The 20580-nt window shown below is 41.9% G+C and overlaps 1 protein-coding gene across 1 annotated transcript in view; it reads left to right on the forward strand.

Annotated features, from left to right (window-relative positions):
* STX8 (syntaxin 8) overlaps positions 1 to 20580 on the forward strand; it is a 255335-nt gene that overhangs the window by 43378 nt on the left and 191377 nt on the right. The window contains 1 exon segment of the mRNA XM_037164947.2: positions 19273 to 19397. Within this exon segment, the coding sequence (XP_037020842.2) occupies positions 19273 to 19397 (125 nt within the window).

Consider the following 20580-nt stretch of genomic DNA (forward strand, 5'->3'; position numbering starts at 1 on the left):
AACATGTAGGAATGAATCAAATGAGAGACACGTGAAGCCTCTACACTCAAAACTGTAACCATTATTGTAAAGAATTAAGGAGAACCCAGTAGAGGGATGCACCATGATTAGGGACTGGGAGACTCAGTACTGCACAGGTGTCAGTTATATCAGCATTGAGCTGTGGAGTCACCAGCCAGCCTTTTGCTCTGTTTGTTTGTCATTTCAGCTGATTCTGGTTTATGTGGCAATTCAGAAGAACAAAAGCCTTAAGCTTCACACTATATTATCCAGTATTACCTTAGAGTCGCAGTGTGCTGTTGGCAGAAGGATAGTCAGTTAAACCGGGGGGACAAAACCGAGTCCAGAAACAACCCCTCACATTATTGTCCCTTGATTTATGACAAAGCCGACAGTGCAGCACAGTGGAGAAAAAAATGATCTCAATAAAACAGTGTTAGGTCAGCTGGATGGCCGTATGGGAGAAAATGAATCTCAGCCTCTGCTGTCATCCTCCATAAAGATCAGTTGCAAAAGGATTGTGCCTCTAAATGTGAAAGGTAAGACTAAAACCTTCTAGAAGAGGAGAGTATCTTCTATGGCCTGGGGATAGGCAAAGAAAAAAAGTGACTAAAAATGAAGGAAATACACGATAAGTTGGATTTTATTAAAGCAAGAAATTCTGTTTAATAAAAGATATCACAAAGAGAGTGAAAAGGCAAGCCACAGAGCAGGAACCTGTATTTGCAGTACATTTATCTGACTCAGGAGTTGTGCTGGCATATGTGTGTAAGGAACTAGAATCAAGAAAAAAAGCAGACTGAAAACAGATAGGCAGAATACTTGAAGATGGACTTCACCAAAGAAAATACTGAATGACCGATAAACACATGAAAAGGTTTCTTTTTTTTTTTTTAGAACAGAAGTAGCTGAACATTAATCAAGATACATCAATTTGACTTAGAGCGAACCAACAAGGCTTTTGTCTATACACATTGCCTTTAGACATTTTGTTTTTGTTAAGTAATCTAGAGATTACATTAATGTAATTTTGAAGAAAAGGTAGTTTGAGTGAAGATATTTATCTTTTTTTCTTTTTTATTTATTTATTTATTTTTTAAATTTTATTTAGTTATTTTTCAAGTACAGTTTTTTGTCTATTTTTCCCATCCCAGCCTCACCCGCCCCTTGCTCCCCACCTCCCTCCCATTTCCACCCCCTTTAGTTCTCGTCCCTGTGTCCTTCCTATTTGTTCCTCCAAATCACTCCCCCTTTTTCCCTTTAACTTCCCTTCCTTCTCCCCTCTGGTCACTATCCCCTTGTTCTCTGTTTCAGTGTCTTTGTTTTTTTTTTTTCCTGCTTGCTTGTTTGTTTTGTTGTTTAGCTTCCTGTTAAAGGTGAGATCATATGGTATTTGTCTTTCAGCACCTGGCCTATTTCACTCAGCATAATGCTTTCCAGTTCCATACATGTTGTTGCAAAAGGTAGTAGCTCCTTCTTTCTCTCTGCAGCATAGAATTCCATTGTGTATATGTACCACAATTTTTGGATCCATTCATTTACTAATGGGCACCTAGGTTGCTTCCAACTCTTGGCTATTGTAAATTGTGCTGCTGTGAACATTGTGGTGCATAGGTTCTTTGATATTGATGTTTTAGGATTCTTAGGATATAATCCCAGCAGTGGAATTGCTGGGTCAAAAGGCAGGTCGATTTTGATTTTTCTGAGAAAATTCCATACTGTTTTCCATAATGGTGGTACCAGTCTGCAGTCCCACCAACAGTGAACTAAGGACCCCTTTTCCCCACAACCTCTCCAACATTTGTTGTTTGTTGCTTTGTTTATGATAGCCATCCTGACTCGTGTAAAGTGGTATCTCATTGTGGTTTTAATTTGCATCTCTCTGATAGCTAACGATATTGACATGAAAAGGTTTCTAACTTCATTCGTCATCAGGAAGTTGCAAACTAAAGCCATGATGTCATATTATTACACCTACCAGAATGGTTGAAATTAAAATGATAGTCAAGTGTTGCTAGCATGTGGAGTGACTGGAATTCTCATATGTTACTGGTGGAACTGTCAGCTGTACAACCACTTTGGAAAGTTCTTTGACCGCACCTCCTAAAACTGAAGTGTACAAAGGACATGTTCACAACTCTTTATCTAGCATTATTCTTAATGGTCCTACCAGGAAGCAGCCCAAAGAACCTGCCCACTACAGTAAGTAAACCCATCTTGGCACACTGTGCAGTGGCACCCTCGGCAGAGAAGGCACGGTCTGCAGCTGCGCCCCGCACGGTGGGTGAGTCTCAGCACACGGAGCTAAGTGAGCCAGCTGAGAGTACACGCTGCGTGTTCTCATTCCTGTAAAGACTAACTTCTGGTGTTATAAACCACAAAAGTGTCTAGTGATGAGAGGGGACATAAGGGGTCCTGGAGTTTTGCTAGAGCCCTGTTTATTTTGCCTTAGGTAGTAATTAACTGAGGTTCATTTTGTGAATTTGGGCTATACACTTAGGGTATTTCTGTTTGTACAGTTCTACTTGGATTTAAAAATATGCATTTAAGTACATATGAACTCTGTCCAGAAGGTATCCAGCCATGTAATATGAAAAATAGAGACGTTTATTGAAGAAGATGCAAGATACAAGAAACACTGTACATAGGACAGTGATGTCTCAGTCCCCTTCAGAGTAGGCACTTTGGGACCTCACACAGTTCTCCCAGTCTCCATCAGCTGCCCCGTTGTATTTTCCTGATTCTCATTGATGGTCTGTAATTTCTTCCCTTTCAAAGGTGATTTTAGTTTTGGGAAAATCCAGAAGTCACGGGGCACCCAATCGGTGTTAAAGGGGGGCGCTGAGTGACCTGGGTGATTGGATATTTTGCCAACAAACTCTGAATGACAGACATGTGATGTATGAGCAGGCACAGTGTTGTGATGAAGCTGCCAATCACCAGTTGTCTGTAGCTGTGGCCTTCTGAATCACCTGAATGGTTTTCATGGAGGTGTGTTCAAGCTCAATGCAAAGTTTGATGCAGGTGCATTGCTCTACTGAGTCATTTTGAATGCGATGGCCACACAGTACACGTGCTCACTCAGTGGTGTCTACCGCCCCCACTCACTAGTACAGTGAAGTCGTCATTGTTCACACATGCACATTCCAGTTCACACTCCTTGGCTGCCAGGTTACATTGGTATCATGCAGACTGTTCTCATTATATTAATAATGGTTGGAGTTTTTTCGAGACAGACCTTGTGTACATGCATGCATTTTTATATAGTACTCACATGTATTATGTAAGTATGTGTATATATAAACATACTTATAATATACATATGTATATATATTTATGTATGATATATGCAATAAAATATACATAAATACTTGTAAGTATATATGCATATAACCATATATATACTTACACATGCATGCAGATATGTGTACATACCAACACACACACTCACACTATGAGCTATGTTCTGAACAGACCACAAGGTGGAGATGTAAGCCAGTAGAAGGGGAAAGTGGCTCAAGTTATTAGTCCCAGTTTCTAGATTTTTGGAAAGTTAGCATTTTTCTCCCTTGAAAGTAAGGAGAGAATGTTAAGATCGCTTGTACTGCCCAATTTTAGAAAAGGGCTTGTTTCACTTCAGGGAGTCAGGAAGCTCCCTGACTTTCTCCCTCCTCCTCCGTGCGTGTGACTGCAGACCTGGCTGTCGGTTTTCACTGCCTCACAGTGGCTCTGTGGGCCCTGCCCAGCCCCGGTCCGCTTATTCTTGTTTCCTTCTCTCCGTCTTCCTTCTGCCTTTTCCTTTCGTATCTTTCTCTTCCATTGTTCTTACCCCCCTGGAAAAAGATGTTTCATTTTGGTGTTTTTTTTATTTTAGTTTTTGTTTTCTGTTCTTAGTTTTGAAAGAAGGTTCTCTTTCCATCCCTCTTTCTAATAATCTTCACTTACTATTCTTTACTTTTGTGGGTATTTGTTCCCCTGGTTATGTTCCCTCCCTTCGTTCCACCACCCTATAGGGAAATTATTTATCTTTATTGAATTAAATCAAATTAGCAACATGATACATGTTCATTATAACAAGTCGAGTCATACTGAGGTGTAATCCAGAAGTTAATAGTTTCTCTCCTTTCATTCCCTCCAACGCCATTCTCCTAGAATAACCACGTTAACTGTTGGGAGGGTTTCCTTCCCCACGATTATCTGTGCTTATACAAATATTTACAAATGCATTTACATAAATGTGAGTTTTTTCTGGTTTTTTTTAATGAAAACAAAATTGTACTTTGCTCTGTAATTTACTTTTTTTTAATTTAATTTTTTTTTATTGCTTATGCCATTACAGTTGTTCTATTCCCCCTCATTCCCCTCCTCCCTGCACCCCCCAACCCCCACGATTCCCCCCCTTTAGTTTATGACCATGTGTCTCAAGTTCTTTAGATTCTATATTTCTCATACTATTCTTGCCCTCCCCCTATCTATTTTCTACCTACCATCTATGCTACTTATTTTCTGTGCCTTCTCCCCCCTTCTCCTTCTCCCACTCCCCTGTTGCTAACCCTCCATGAGATCTTCATTTCTATGGTTCCACTCCTGATCTAGCTGTCCTCTTAGTTTGCTTTTGTTTTAGGTGTGGTTCTTAATAACTGTGAGTTTGCTGTCCTTTCACTGTTCATCTTTTTTATCTTCTTTTTCTTAAATAAGTCCCTTTAACATTGCATATAATAAGGGCTCAGTGATGATGAAATCCTTGAATTTGGTCTTATCTGAGAAGCACTTTATCTGTCCTTCCATTCTAAATGAAAGTTTTGATGGGTAGAGTAATCTTGATTCTATGTCTTTGGTTTTCATGACTTGGAATACCTCTTTCCAGCTCCTTCTTGCCTGTAGGGTCTCTTTTGAGAAATCCACTGACAGTCTGATGGGAACTCCTTTGTAGGTGACTGTCCCCTTATCTCTTGCTGCTTCTAGGATTCTCTCCTTCATTTTAATCTTGGCTAATGTAATTCTGATGTGCCTTGGTGTGTTCCTTCTTGGGTCCAACTTCTTTGGGACTCTCTGAGCTTCCCGGATTTCCTGGAAGTCTATTTCCTTTGCCAGATTGGGGAAGTTCTCCTTTATTATTTGTTCAAATAAGGTTTCCACTGGTGGCTGTTCCTCTTCTCCTTCTGGTACCCCTATAATTCGGATGTTGGAACGTTTAAAGATGTCCTGGAGGTTTCTAAGTCTCTTCTCATTTTTTTGAATTCTTGTTTCTTCATTGTTTCCTGTTTGGCCATTTTTTTTATACCTTCTGGTTCACTCCCTTGATTTGAGTCCCAGTTTCCTCTTCATCACTGTTGGTTTCCTCTGCAATTCCCTTCATTTCAATTACTTTAGCCTTCATATGTTCCTCTAATTTGTGATTAAAATCAACCAGTTCTGTGAGCATCCTGATCACCAGTGTTTTGAACTGTGCATCTGAAAGTTTTGCTATTTCTTGGTAGCTTAGAGTTATGGGCTCTGGGACTTTGAGATCTTCTTCAGCCATTTTTGGTCTGTTTGCGCCTGTTACATATGAGGAGTGGAGCCTTAGGTGTTTACCAGGGTGGGGCTGCCCAGGTCGCTGGTTTGTGATGCTGTATGTGGGGGCGGGGTCAGAGCGGGGAAATGGCGGCCCCCTGTGCTGCCTCTCACCACTGGGGCCTGCTTGGTCCTGTCTCACTGCTCACTCCCTCGCTGGTCTATCTGAGCACGAATGCAGGACCACAGTCAACCCACCGCCCTGTACCCTCGCTGGGTACGCCGGTCGCTCACTGGGTCACTCACTGGGTCTGCCCGTTGCAACCCCACGCCTGGGATCCGAGCGCCTGAGTCCATCTGACCAAGTTTTCCTGTGCAACCCCACTCCACCAGCTGCTGGCTTCGCCCCTCTTACCGGTCAGGCTGAAGAATTTGTTATCAGACTTTCTAAAAGTTCAATTTTCTGTGTTCTGGCTGTGTTTTCTGTTGCTAAAATTTTGTTGTGTCTAAACTTGGTTGTGGGAGAAAGCACGGCGTCTCAACCTATGCCTCAATCTTGGCAGAAGTCCCTGTAATTTACTCTTTTTATTTGAATGTTGGCATTCTCCAAATCAACAGATCTAACAAAATGTTTTTTCAGTAGTTACATTATTCACAATGAGAATATGCATTATTTTAAAACCCTCCCCATTTGGTGGATATTGGGTTGTTCAGTTTTTTGTCATTACGAGCAGCATTGCAGCAAATACCCATAAAGAGTGTGTGGTTTCTATCTCTGTAACACAGAGTCCCCAGAGTGGGTTACTGGGACAAAGGTACGGGTACTCAAAATCGCACAGGTGTTGTGTCTGTTTCTTGCAAGTTGTGGTGCTGTCTGTCCCCTAGGAACATGCAGGGGAGCCCTCCCCTCCGCCCTGGCTGGCAGGCTGTGCTACAGGACTGGCTGGTCTGAGGAGTGAAGTGTGGTGTGTTGTTTTAAATGGCAGTCCTTAACTACTGGTATAACTGCGACTTTTGATAAGGACAATAAAAAGATTTGGTATCCCTGTATGCATTAATTTTAAGTTACAAAAGTCATCTGGGAATTGAGAAATGGAAATTCCAATCAATGAATAAGCAAGGAGAAGGAAGAGGAGTTGCCAGTATACACCATATTGTAAGGTAGTGATGTTGATTTTTTGAAAAGCCTATTTAATACTTTTCAACTTGTGCTTTTTTATAAGTAAAAATTTTCAGAAACTGCTAAAGATATTTTCTTCTTTATTGAAAAGAAAATAGTTTTGCATGTCTCCCTCCCTCTCTTTATTTGCCAAAAACTTTCATATATTATTTCATTTGACCCCAGTAATAATTTTCAGAGGTAAGCAGAGAAGGGATCACTTTTTTGGCTTACACATGAGGAAAGTGATTTTTTGAGAAGTCACTATGTCCAAGGTGGATAAAGAGCAGAGAAAGAACTAGAAAGTCTTCTTGTCCTTTGCTGGGCTTTGGTCCCCCAGGACTTTTCTCGCTCTTGGCATGCTCCGATGGCCCCTGTGCACACCGTCATTTGTTCACTTCCCACTGGCTTTGCATACTTTGCATACTTTGCCTTCCTCTTGTTCGTTGTGTCTAGACGATATTATCTACCCTCAGAAGTTCCAGCAGTGTAGTGCTAACTCTGCAGGTATCCATCAGTGGAAGGAAAAAAGGGTTTAGTATCCTGGGTTTGAATTTTGACTCCCGTTTCATTTTATCTCACATGAAGATAATTGGACTCCTCAAAATATCGTGAAGTTCAAATGAGATAAATATATGTAAAAGCATATACTTTTGCTTTGTAAAGTGCTTTACAAGTGTTATGAAACACTTGTTGCTGGTCTTAGCAAAGGGGAATCCAGAACTGACCAGCTGTTTGGGGAAGTCTTTCTACCCTGCACAAAAGAATCAGTGAATGATGCACGGTAGCTTATAATTAAGTGCTGAGTTGTGTGGTGTGGGCCATGAGTGATCTCCATGGAAAAAGAGACATGTGAAGTGGAAGAAATGGAGACCATGGAGGGAACAAGACTTGAGATATCCCTTGTGAAGTGAATAGGTTCGTACATCATATAATCTCCCACCTACTTGTGTACTTTCTCTAATCCTACTCATTCTAGACCCATAATTTCTATATCAATCTACATATATAAATTCCCAACTGTGTAAATAAAACTCACCTGAGGGAGTGTACCGATTCCTGGGCCCTGCCCGCACAGGGAAAGCCCGCCTTAGTTAAAAGCATGGCTGCCCATCTCATTAATTTGGGTCTTTAAGTATGAATCTGATTAATTGAGGCAATAGGAAGATTATTGAGGTGGAAATAGTGACTGTGTAGGTGGTTATTGGCTTTTGTGCATCTTGAGTATATATGCATTATTCATTGATACCCTTAAACAGTCTTTTAATGCCAGGTTTGGATTTTTGTGTACCAGCAGGCAAATTCTGCTGTGAAATTTTCAACACTAGAGTTTAAACACCGTAGAGTGTTTAATCCTACTCCCTGCCAGCCAGTAATTTTTTTCCCTAGACTCACATCTTTATCCATAGAACAGTATTCATTTGCACAATTTTTAGAATATTTTAGTGCATGTAATCTTTATTTTATAACATGAATGAGAATGGGGACAGATGTACTCAGGGACAAAACAGCACTGACACAAAGAAGGAGTCGCTGGGCGAGCCAAATGCCCAAATACAGGCTGTTAACCTCGGTCGAGCACTCCCTGGATTTCTCACTTAAGTGCGTTTGGTTGTGATGAGCGAAGTGAAAGAAGATGTGGCACGTTCCCTATTCAAAGCGGTGTCAGAAAGGCACAGCTCTGGCACGAGAAACCCCTTCAGACTATGCAAGCATATTGTTGACTTTTGCTCATTCTATTTCTAAACATTTTTAAGAGTGCATTGTGTAGTAAAGTAAGGAGCTGCTTATAAGTGGTAATTACTAGGTTGCTTAACATTTATTTTGTAGTTGAATTTTAGTTGCTAACCAGCAGATGGCTCTCAGTCACCATTAATTTAGTAGAGCAGCTAATTGATCTTCCACTTAGAATTTTCATGTTTTTTTATATCACCCGTTCTTAACCCCTCGTCAGGTAGAGTGACAGCCACACTTAAGGCGAAGACTTGTTCCTTTGCTTTTATTTGCTTGATTTCAGATTGCCAGTGTGACTCTCAGGAGTAGCACACCGGGGTCTCTGAAATCCAGGTTGGAGGCCAACGCAATGGCTTCTTTATGGGCCTCCATAAACGCGGGGCTTCTTTTCCATCCTGCATTTCCACTTTTCTGTAAATTATTTGTTTAAGTTTTTAACTTAATGTTGAAACTTTTTCTTGGCAAATTTGGCCAGCAGTGAATAGCGATAAAATGGGATTTGTTTAAAATTAGAAAAAATATTTGATGGTGGTAGATCTTAAAGATACTATGATGAGAATTTCCTTGGGTGATATGTAAGAGAGTTTTCCTGTTTGAGTTCTTACTGTTCTAGACTAATACACACAAAAATTATTTATTCAATTTAACCAAGAAAGTTATTTTGAGTATTTACTTTGCAAAGGGCATAGTTTAGGCATTCATTGTCACTGTGGTATCAGCTCTCTGAGGTCAGGAATTTGTCCTGTTGTTCGCTTCCAAGCCCCCAGATTAGTGCTCGGCACATACAGGGTACTCAGTGTTTGTAGGAATGACGGATGGGATACAAGAAAAAGGATAGGAGAGAGTATTGGACTTAAGATGTTAGCCATCCAGTAAATGTGGCTATAAATAGATCCATAGATCGTGATCTTAAAGGAGCAATTTTACTTTGGGGCTGTTGTTAGGAACTGTGTTGAAGTTGGAGAAAATGCTGAAAGGAAATGAAAAATTTCCCTTTCCCTAAGTTGTGCCCATTCTCCAAGTCATCCAGCTTGGCAGCCTTAGTCCCCTGTATCCAGTCTGTTCACCAACACTCGTCCTTTGAATCACCATGTGAACTGGCCCTTTCTTGCTGTTCCTTCTTGTCACTTCCCTTGTCCGACCCCCTTACTTTGAGCCTACATTACACTAGCCTCTGCAGCCTGCCCTCACTGTAACTAGTCTACAGGATATTGCCACTTCTCGCCTCTAAAGAATTGATGTCAAAGAATCTATTTCTGATTGAAATTGGAGCTGCTGTGTATCTCTCTAATCACAGAAAGAAACTACCAAAAAACCCCCAAAAGTCTTGAAAAAGGAATTCCCTTTCCTACCATAATAGCATCTCCTCAGTTCACCAACACCCTAGAGACATCTTCTCTAGTCCTAACTGCAAACTTCCCTGTGGTCTGTGAATACTCACTGATATTTTTTTCAGATAAAACAAACATTTTATATACTAATTTTGACATATCTTTGAAATGTTAAGAGAAGCTAAAGAAAGCTATTTCTTGGAATTCACTGCTTTTTCAGTTCTGTGTTTACTTGATAAGATCGCCCTCCCTGTGAACTCTTTTCTTTTTTCAATTTTTTAAATTTTATTGATTATGCCATTACAGTTGTTCTATTCCCCCTTCATTCCTCTCCACCCTGCATACCCCCTCTCCCATTATTCCTCCCTTTAGTTTATGACCACATGTCTCAAGTTCTTTAGATTCTATATTTCCCATGCTATTCTCGCCCTCCCCCTATCTATTTTCTACCTACCATCTATGCTATTTATTTTCTGTACCTTCTCCCCCCTTTTCCTCCTCCCACTCCCCTGTTGCTAACCCTCCATGAGATCTTCATTTCTATGTTTCCACTCCTGATCTAGCTGTCCTTTTAGTTTGCTTTTGTTTTAGGTGTGGTTGGTTGTTAATAACTGTGAGTTTGCTGTCCTTTCACTGTTCATATTTTTTATCTTTTCTTTTTCTTAGATAAGTCCCTTTAACATTTCATATAATAAAGGCTTGGTGATGATGAACTCCTTGAATTTGATCTTACCTGAGAAGCACTTTATCTGCCCTTCTATTCTAAATGAAAGCTTTGCTGGGTAGACCAATGTTGGTTGTAGGTCTTTGGATTTCATGACTTGGAATACCTCTTTCCAGCCCCTTCTTGCCTGTAGGGTCTCTTTTGAGAAATCCGCTGATAGTCTGATGGGAACTCCTTTGTATGTGACTGTCCCCTTATCTCTTGCTACTTCTAGGATTCTCTCCTTCATTTTCATCTTAGCTAATGTAATTCTGATGTGCCTTGGTGTATTCCTTCTTGGGTCCAACTTCTTTGGGACTCTCTGAGCTTCCCGGACTTCCTGGAAGTCTATTTCCTTTGCCAGATTGGGGAAGTTCTCCTTTATTATTTGTTCAAATAAGTTTTCCACTGGTGGCTGTTCCTCTTCCCCTTCTAGTACCCCTATAATTCGGATGTTGTAGCGTTTAAAGATGTCCTGGAGGTTCCTAAGTCTCTCTTCATTTTTTTGAATTCTTGTTTCTTCATATTTTTCTGTTTGGTCATTTTTTTCTTCCTTCTGGTCCACTCCCTTGATTTGAGTCCCAGTTTCCTCTTCATCACTATTGGTTTCCTGTGCATTTCCCTTCCTTTCACTTAGTTTAGCCTTCATTTGTTCCTCTAATTTGTGATTAAAATCAACCAGTTCTGTGAGCATCCTGATCACCAGTGTTTTGAACTGTGCATCTGAAAGTTTTGCTATTTCTTGGTAGCTTAGAGTTATGGGCTCTGGGGCTTTGAGATCTTCTTGAGCTATTTTTGGTCTGTTCGTGCCCTTTAAGTATGAGGAGTGGAGCCTTAGGTGTTTACCAGGGTGGGGTTGCCCAGGTCACTGGTTTGTGATGCTGTATGCAGGGGTGGGGTCAGAGTGGGGAAATGGCGGCCCCCTCTGCCTCTCACCACTGGGGCCTGCTTGATCTGTCTCACTGCTCACTCCTTCATGGGTCTATCTGTACGCGAATGTGTGACCACGTTCAGTCTGCCGCCCTGCGCCCTCTCTGGGTCCGCCCATTGCAACCCCACGCCTGGGATCTGAGCGCCTGAGTCCATCTGACCGAGTTTTCCTATGCAACCCTGCTCCACCAGCTGCTGGCTTCACCTCTCTTACCAGTCAGGCTGAAGAATTCGTTGTTATCAGACTTCCAAAAAGTTCAATTTTCTGTGTTCTGGCTGTGTTTTCTGTTGCTAAAATTTTGTTGTCTCGAAACTTGGTTGTGTGAGAAGGCACAGCGTCTCCACCTATGCCTCCATCTTGGTGGAAGTCCTCCCTGTGACCTCTTAACCAGCTTCATTTGCATTTGCCATCAGAATAGCATGGATTATCTGTGCCCCCTTTAGATATCATCATCATTTAACAGTGAACATCATTTGCCTTCGGGGATGGAAATGCAGTAATTTTATAGCATATCTTTATTTATTTATTTAATATTTTTATTTGTTTTTAGAGGGAGGGGAAGGGAAAGAGAGAAGGAGAGAAACATTAGTGTGTGGTTGCCTCGCACGCCCCCTACTGGGGACCTGGCCCACAACGTAGGCATGTGCCCTGACTGGGAATTGAAGGGCCAACCCTTTGGTTTGCAGGCCGGCACTCGATCCACTGAGCCACACCAGCCAGAGCTTTATAACATATCTTTAGAAGCAGCTATGATTGTTTTGGTAAAATCTTTATAAGACATAATCTAGCCTATTTATTAATGTGGCATTTATTAGATAAGTTCCATTTTTTTTTAGGTAACCTCCATCTTGAAAGAAAATGGATAAAATTATTTATTTATTTAAATTTTTTTCAACTCTACCCTAATCTCAAAAGGATAGTGTTTAAACATTTCCTTTCCTTACTTTACTTTTCAAAGGAGAAACACTCTGCTGCCCTTCCAGAAGTGGGGTGGAGCTACAAGGTGTTTTAGTGACAGTTCCCTTTTAAGTACTGTTCTCTCCATCTGCTGGAACAGCGTCAGTCTTTGCAGTTAAAATCTGAAAGGGAGTAGCAGTTTGTTAATTTTTTTTTTCTTTAAAAAAAAATCTCAAAACAAAAATGCCCCTCTCGTTTTGTCTCCCTAGCTTAAAAAGTTTAGTGGTTTTCCTAGTTCTGTTTCATAAACACGCGCTGAAGGCTTCTTCTCTCGCATACTCTGCGCACTGCTTGTTTGGCACTAGCGGCATAAACATGGCTGCCATGTGGCCTCTTTCCCTACAGAGCTCATAATTCAGGAAGGGAGACAGATGAGTAAATAACTAACTACAATCCTGCTTGATAAATGCCACGCCAGAGGTTTTGAACAAAGTGCCGTGGGAGCACCAGGGAGTGATTGTTTCAGGGGAAGGGGGTGGGGATAGGGATCAGGAGAGACTGAACAGCAGAAGTGACATTTGAGTTGAGCCTTAGGGGCTGAATAGAATTTTGCCAGATGGACAAAGGGGTGGGGGTGGGGACCCTCCAGACTCATACAAAAACATGAGAGTGTGAAAGTTTGTGCCTTTGTCTGAGCAGTCTGGACGGCTGAAGGAAGCGCCAGGCATGGCACGGAAAGGGGTTTTGGCAGATGACGTTGCAGAGATCACTGGGGCCATATTGTAGAGCTTATACTTGTTCTGTACCTTTGGGGGAGTGGTGAAAGTTCGGAAACAGAAAGTGTTAATGGCAAGACTGCTTTACAAAGACAGTTCTGGCAGCCCAGTACTAGATGCCTTGAAAGAGGCGTCAGGGAACAAGGAGACCAGTCAGAAGGCTGTGACCATCTTTTACATGAGAGCTGATGAGGGTCTAGGCCAGGGTCATGCCAGTGGCGATGGAAGGAGGGCACATAGTTGAGAACCACCTCTGAGGGAGGCCTCCGTAACTGATGAGGTGTGGGGTTGGCGGGGAGGGAGCAGATTTGGATGATTTGGGAACCCAGTGATGCTGCTGACCAGAATAGAGAGCAGAGAAGAAACAGCTTTTGGGGTAAAAGTGATGAATTTAATTTTGAATATATTAGGTTGGGAGCAGAATACCAGTTAGAGATTCCTAAATGAAAAGCAATAAATGCAGATACAGACCCTGTAGGGGAGTATTCTAGGTCGAGATAAATTTGGAAGTCTTTAACACAGCCATTTTCTATCAGGATGATGGCTGAAAAGATAGGCCTCACCAGGATTTTATACGTGGGGTTTTTTCTAACTGGTTATGTGCTTTTCCTTCCTCCACCCCCAAGACTTAAAAAAATTATTTTAATTACAGTTTACATTCAATATTATTTTATATTAGTTTTGGGGGTACAGCATAGTGGTCAGTCATATACTTTACAAAGTGGTCCCCCCGGTATTTCCAGTACCCACCTGGCACCATACATAGTTATTGTAATGGTATTGATTATATTCCCTATGCTGTACTTTATATCCCTGGGATTATTTTGTGGCTACCAAGTTTTAGTTCTTGATCCCTTCACCTTTTTCACCCAGTCTCCTATCCCTCCTCCCCTCCGGCAACTGTCAATGTGTTTTTGTATCTGTGAGTCTGTTTCTGTCTTCTTTGTTCATCTGTTTGTTCTTGTTTGACCCACCCTCACCCCCAGATTCTGATATCAACCTACTAGGGGGGCATGCCCTTCTCCCACCCTCAGTTAAGCCCACCACCACAGTGACTCAGGAGAAACTGTACTGTGGGTTTTGTATCGGGGCATAAAAAGCATTTAAGCACTGCCAGCCTCTGTTCTTGTGGCCTGAGCCAGTGGAACTGGTAGAATTGCCCAGAGAGAGACAATAGAATGAAAACAGAAGACCTACATAGAATTTCGGAAGAACACCAATGTTTAACAGGCAGATGGGGGAAGGGCTACCTGAAATTACAGAGAAGAATCTGTCAGTGGGAGAGAGTGGTGTGGAAGAACACAGTGGAGGAGAGGTTCATGGGTGAGGGAACGTGGTCAGCTATGACACGTGAGGCTAGGAGAGGGGCAAAGTGAAAACTGGAAGGAGGTTTGGCAGTAAGACTGTGGGTGAGAAAAATTTTAGTAGCATCATGGGGCCACGGTTGGACTGCAGTGGTTTGAAGGACGAACTGGGAGGGTTAGGAGGCAGAACTGACGAGCAAAGTTCATTCTTTAAGGAAGTTCGGCTGCAGATAGGAGTGAAGGTTGTTGCTTGAGGACTTACAGGATGGGGAATAACCAGGGGCTAAAATTACAAGATCCGGGATGAGTATGAGGATGAAAGCCACTAGGAGAACAGGTAGAGGTTCACAGTGGCTACCTGCTTTGGAATCAGTACTACTAGATCCAGCCCTGGAATTTCAGCCACTGTCCACGATTATCCTATGCACGTATGAGGCTCACATTCCCTGCCCACGAGACATGTCTCACATTCTGCCATTTCTTGCGATGCCTTCCATCTCTCTCTCCTGCATTTAGCTAAACCTCACCCATTCTCCAAGGCTGTCTTGAGTCTCCTTCCCTTTATGGAATCTTTCTTGAGATGGTAGAAAGAAAGTGCCCTGGGTTAAGAGTCAGGAGCTGTGGGTTGAACCTTTTGCTCTGCCACTGGGTGTGCAACCCTGACAAAGTCACTGTGATGTTCCTTTACCTTGGCTTTCTTGTCAGTAGTTCCAAGTCTGACTTACACACAGTCTTACATACAATCCACAGGAAATAGTTTGAGAAATGCCTCGGAAATTACAAAAGAGCACCAGCTTATAATACTGTGATTTCCTGACCGTGCTTATTTATTTCATCCATTCAGTTATTTATTTTTTTTGCCAAATACATTAATTCACTCAACACTTTTTTAGTGCCTGTTGTGTGTACTGAGGATATACTGACAAACAAGACAGCCCCTACCCTTGGGGTACTTGCAGCCTTGTGTAGGAGACAGATGATCAACAAATACATAATGTATGATAGCAGGTGGTTTAAGTACTAGAAAGAAAAACAAAGCAGGATGGGGGCGGCTGAGGAGTTCTAGGGAAGAGTGCTATTGTAGCTAGAGTCATCATGGAAACTGTGTGAGATGGCATTTGAGCAGACTGGAATGAATGAAGGAGCAAGGCCACGTGACCTCTAGGGACAGCGCCTTAACCTTGGTGGGTAGGAGGGAACGGCGGGTGCAAAGGCCCTGTCATGTGAATGTGCTCAGTGTGTTCTAGAAACAGCAAGGAGGCTGGTGTGGCTTGTCGGTTATTGTAAAGATGCTGTGCTTTCAGGGTGCATGGGAAGACGGGGAAGGCCGTGAGCAGAGGAAGCAGGTTTATTTTCACGGTGACCACACTGATGGCTCTGTGGGGAGTGGATTGCAGAGGGGAGGAGTAGAGGCAGGAGACAGGAGTGCCAGGGTGGAAGCAATAGAATAAAGGAGAAATGGTCAGATTTTAGATATGTTTTGAAGGCTTCCTAATGGACTGGGTGCTGGGGGGTACGTAAGATAGAGTCAGAGATCATTCCAAGGTTTTTGGCCTTAGCCAGTGGGTCTTCCTATTTTCGGTTAAAGGCGATGCCTTTAACCGAAAATAGGAAAATGGGGGCAGAAGAGAATGGATTTCATTCTGTAAAAAGAATAAGAGGGAGATTGTTCTTTTTTTCCTCTGTTCTTATTTATGCAGTTTACTATTTAATGAGAAAAAATTAATTAAAGCAGAAGGATCTTAAAGATCATAATTCATTGATTTCCAATGTTAGAAAATTATCTTCTGTAGGAATAAAAGGAGGACCTGGCTTCCCCCACTACAATGAGTCTTCCACACTTACCTCCCAACCCCACTACTGATGAGGGTGTCCTACTCCTCAAGTGTTGGACCAGGACTTTTGAAAACTCTTGGCTTACTTAGTTTGCTTGTTTTATGGGCTTAAGAGGCTGTTGGCATTGCCTAGGGCTACAAAGCTAGCAGTTCTCTTATTTCGGTTAGTAATTGCTTCATGTGTCGTTAGTTTTCCTTTTCAGTTTGAGAATAAACTCCTTGAAAGCAAGAATTATGTCTTAAATTCTTTTATAAACATATCTTTATGTATTACAGATTTAATATATAAATACTTAAAAATTTATATATTAAAAATAAGTACATATTTAAGTACATAAATGTACTTATATTTAATAGATAAATATACAGATTTATATATATTTTTTACCTAGAGGACTGAGTAATAAGAGGCATCAGGCCCAGACATTAGGTTGAGTGCACACCTAATGAAAAGGAAACCAATGCTTCTGCCCAGCAATACCTGCGATCTCACCTGCTTTGTTAGTAAGGGCACAGCCATCGCTGGGTTTCCTGGTAGGCGCGGGGCATCAGCAAAGTACAACCTCCAAAAGAAAAGAGAGAGAAGTAGTTCTGCCTTGAAAAACTTCACAGAAATTTTGGAATCAGATAACCAAGAGAGAAGGCACGAGGGAATCATTTTTACTGCAGTTTACTGTTGCTTTTTTTCAATGCTGAGAACTTTTATAGTAACGAATTCTGCCCTGGGACAATCTTTCTTGGATGCCTGGTGGTTGATGAGGTTTTTTTCTGTAATGTGTACTTGATATTAATATTAAAATTCACCCATATTGTACTTTTACTCTCTAGTAGATATTATAAATGTATTTATGTAACACACATTAAAGGCTGTAGTTCTAACTTGTTGTTTTTTCTGAGATTGCTAAAATAATTTTCTTACATTTTCACCTTTAACAATTAAAAATAATAAGCTCCAGGTATGGCACACACTACCAGCGGAACATAGTGACATTAGCTTTAGGGGAACAGGGTCTACTGTCAACTTAGGTGCAGCGTACTGATTTGAGTGGATGTTCTTAGCTGCGATAGGTGCCCTGAGGTTAGTTGACCGCTGACCGCTGTGCTGGTTTTTAGGCCTTGCTTTCACAGTGGACCATATGCGAAATCCTGCGACTCCTGTTTTAATCAAGAGTTGGCACTTGCATGGTGGTGTAAGAGTTAGGGATGTACTTTGATTGTAAACTTGCTTCTTCCTTTCCTTTTTTCATTGCTCTCTTCCTCTATCTTCAGAAATAATGGAATTGAATGATTATTATAGGGACTAAATCTGAAATCTTGACATTGTAGGTACTTGGGACCAATCAAGTAAAGTAAGGCTTTAAAGAAGCACATCTGCCTTTTCGGCGAAGTGGAAGAACGTCAGACTTCTGTTTGCGTGCTATTAGAACACTTGGGTAGCGAGACCAGCTCTGTGCTTAAAATCTTAGTCTAAGGGATCATTAATTTTCTTCCAGTTTTGTATGGGTTTGTTGATACATATCCTATTCTTCTATAGGTTTTATAGTGCTAAGCTAAAAAAAATGAAATTAACATAGCCTTTTGAGATATTCTTATTTATTAACAAATTATACTTCAGTGCCTCCAGTGAATACAGTACCGTAATAGGTAGAATGATAATGGTTAAATTTTACTGAATGGTTATTACCTTCTAAGCACTACATCAAGCACCCCCCCCCCCATTTTGCTCATTGTTCCCCCCAACCAGAATGAAAGCAGCACCATTATAAAAATACATACTTGGTAAGGGTAGAGATTTTGGTCTTTGTCTCTATTCTGTTTTTTTCCTCCCCGCCATTGCTGAGAACAATGCCTACCACATAGTAAGTACTAAGTAAATGTTTTCTGAGTAAATGGATGATCACTTTTATTCCCCAGCAGCTCTCTGAGGCATGTAGTGCTGCGGCACTGAGGGGCGGCGGAGCCGGGGTAACTTACACTGCCATTCAGTCCGTGCTGGGGAGCAGTATGCAGTCCCATTGAGGGTGACTTTCAGTTCCTGCCTTCTGTCTAGTAGACATGAGGCTGGTTCCTGTGAAAGGTTCAACAATAGAGTAGGGTTATTTGTAGACAGTAGGAGAGATGTGAAAAGAAAGGGCTGGAAGAATTACAAATGCTGTGAGTGAATACATACAAATGGCCTGGAGCTATACCTGCACGTAACAGATGCTTAACACATGGTAGCCGCTATTGTCACTGGTACGACGGTCATGTCACCTTTGTCATTATCATCATTTTTTGTGAATCCTGTGAACTCTAAAGTGAGTGACTGTTCGCATCTGGGTTAAAGAAGTCAGAGATGGCTTTATGAACAAGATGGTCCTTATGCCTTGGACAGAATGTGGGCAGGTGGGGCAGGAGAGGAGATGCTTGAGTGAGAAGAATCCTATAAACACGGACTGAGGCTGCGAACGTGTGCTCCCTGTTCACATAGCTGGGAGGTCAGTGTGTCTGGTGCAGTCGGGCCACGTGGTTTACTAGAGGGAATAAAGACTAAGGTTGATGATTCAGAATTTGTTCATTATGTTATGAATGCTACATTTCATTCATAAAATTAGATTTGAAACCCTGCTTGTGTTTCTGTCTGTGAGCTCCCAAATACCCATTAATAGAAAATTATATGGTCATTTTTCAGTTCTGTCACCTGTGTCGCCTGTGGTCAACATTGTGTCTTCTTGAGATGAAATTTGTGCCTTTGATGTCACATAGCCTGTGAGACAGACTTTGTCCTGATAAAAAGGCCACTTCCATTTAAACTTGTTTTTTTGTAATTTAAGACCCTCATTTACAGTTATTGACTCAAATGTATTTTGGAGGATTAGGAGGAGTATTAGATGCTGCCATCGTCTCCTTAACAGGCTGTAACTCTCCAGGGGCCCGGGCTTGTGCTTTCCTCGCCCACAGGGCTCCTCCCGCACTGAGCAGTCGCTGGCACGAACGAGGATGCAATAAATTGTGGTTGAATTGAATTTTCAAAGCATCCGAGGCTGGCCACTTCTGCACTTGTGGGAGTAATTTGCAGCAGAGCTATATTTTCTGAGTTATGTAACACATTTAATCTTGTTCCTAGGTCCAGCCTGATGACGGGAGGGGCCCAGCGAGGCGTCCCAAACCCTTGGCTCTTTGAGGAGCCGGAGGAGACCAGAGGCTTGGGTTTTGACGAAATCCGGCAACAGCAGCAGAAAATCATCCAAGGTACCGAACACCCAAGGAGTGTGGGTTCAGAAACCTTGTTAGGTGTCTTCTAGAGTCTGGACTGTCCCTTATACCCACTGAAGATCAGCGGGAGGGCTGTGGCGTCCTAAAGCCCTCGGTGGTTTTGTGCCTCAGCATACCTGGGCGATAGACACCCACGGAGGCCCCTCAGGGACGCAGCGACCAGCTCCTGGGAGAGAGCGTGCAGGCAGTGCTGAGCCTGCTAATAGGGGGCACGCGTGCCCCCCTTCTTTCCGAAAGAGGGAGTTTTGTTCTCCAAACACAAGCTCCATCTTTTCCTACACGAAATAAGTCACTGTGGCCTTTACCTTCAAGTTTATCTTGCCCAGTGGCTTTTAAACTTGCTAATTATTTCTTTCACTGTCTTCTATTTGTTTAAATTTCAGAATGCAGGATGGTCATACAAATATCAAACAACACAGGGATGTATAAAATGAAAAGCTCTTCATATTGCTTCTCCAGTATGTAAACAAATGAACGTATATTTCAGGCTTTTTTTCTGTACATATATATTCAGTATAAGCACACATATTTTACAAATATGGGATTATGATATATGTAATTCCACAGCTATTTTATTTTATTTCTAAAGATTTTATTTATTTATTTTTAGAGAGAGGGGAAGGGAAGGAGAAAGAGAGGGAGAGAAACATCAGTGTGGTTGCTCTCACATGCCCCCAACCGGGCACCAGGCCTACAACCCAGGCATGTGCCCTGATTGGGCATTGAATTGGCGACCCTTTGGTTCGCAGGCCCGCACTCAATCCACTGAGCTACACCAGCCAGGGCATTTTATTTTTTACTTAATAGGTGTCATGGACATTTTTTTCATGTCAGTATTAAAATAGGCCATTCTCTCTAATTCTACTTTTAAAAACAGTGTTATGGGGGTCTAGTTGACATTATTATAAATTGCACACAAAGCAAATGATTCAGGAAGCTTTGACCATATGCGTATACCTGTGAAACCATCACTGTAATCAAAACAATGGTCACTGGTCCCTAAAACTTTCTTCATGTCTCTTTGTAATTCTTACTATTGCCCTTCCCCCAGCTCCTAGACAGCTGCTGATCTGCCTTCTGTCACCGTAAATTAGTTTCTATTTTCTCTACTTCTGTGCAAATGGAATCATACAGTATGTACTCCCATTGGGAGGAGGGA

This window comes from Artibeus jamaicensis, unplaced genomic scaffold (genome assembly GCF_021234435.1).
Source record: "Artibeus jamaicensis isolate MK-2021 breed Jamaican fruit bat unplaced genomic scaffold, CSHL_Jam_final contig_781, whole genome shotgun sequence".
NCBI classification, from domain to species: Eukaryota; Metazoa; Chordata; class Mammalia; order Chiroptera; family Phyllostomidae; genus Artibeus; species Artibeus jamaicensis.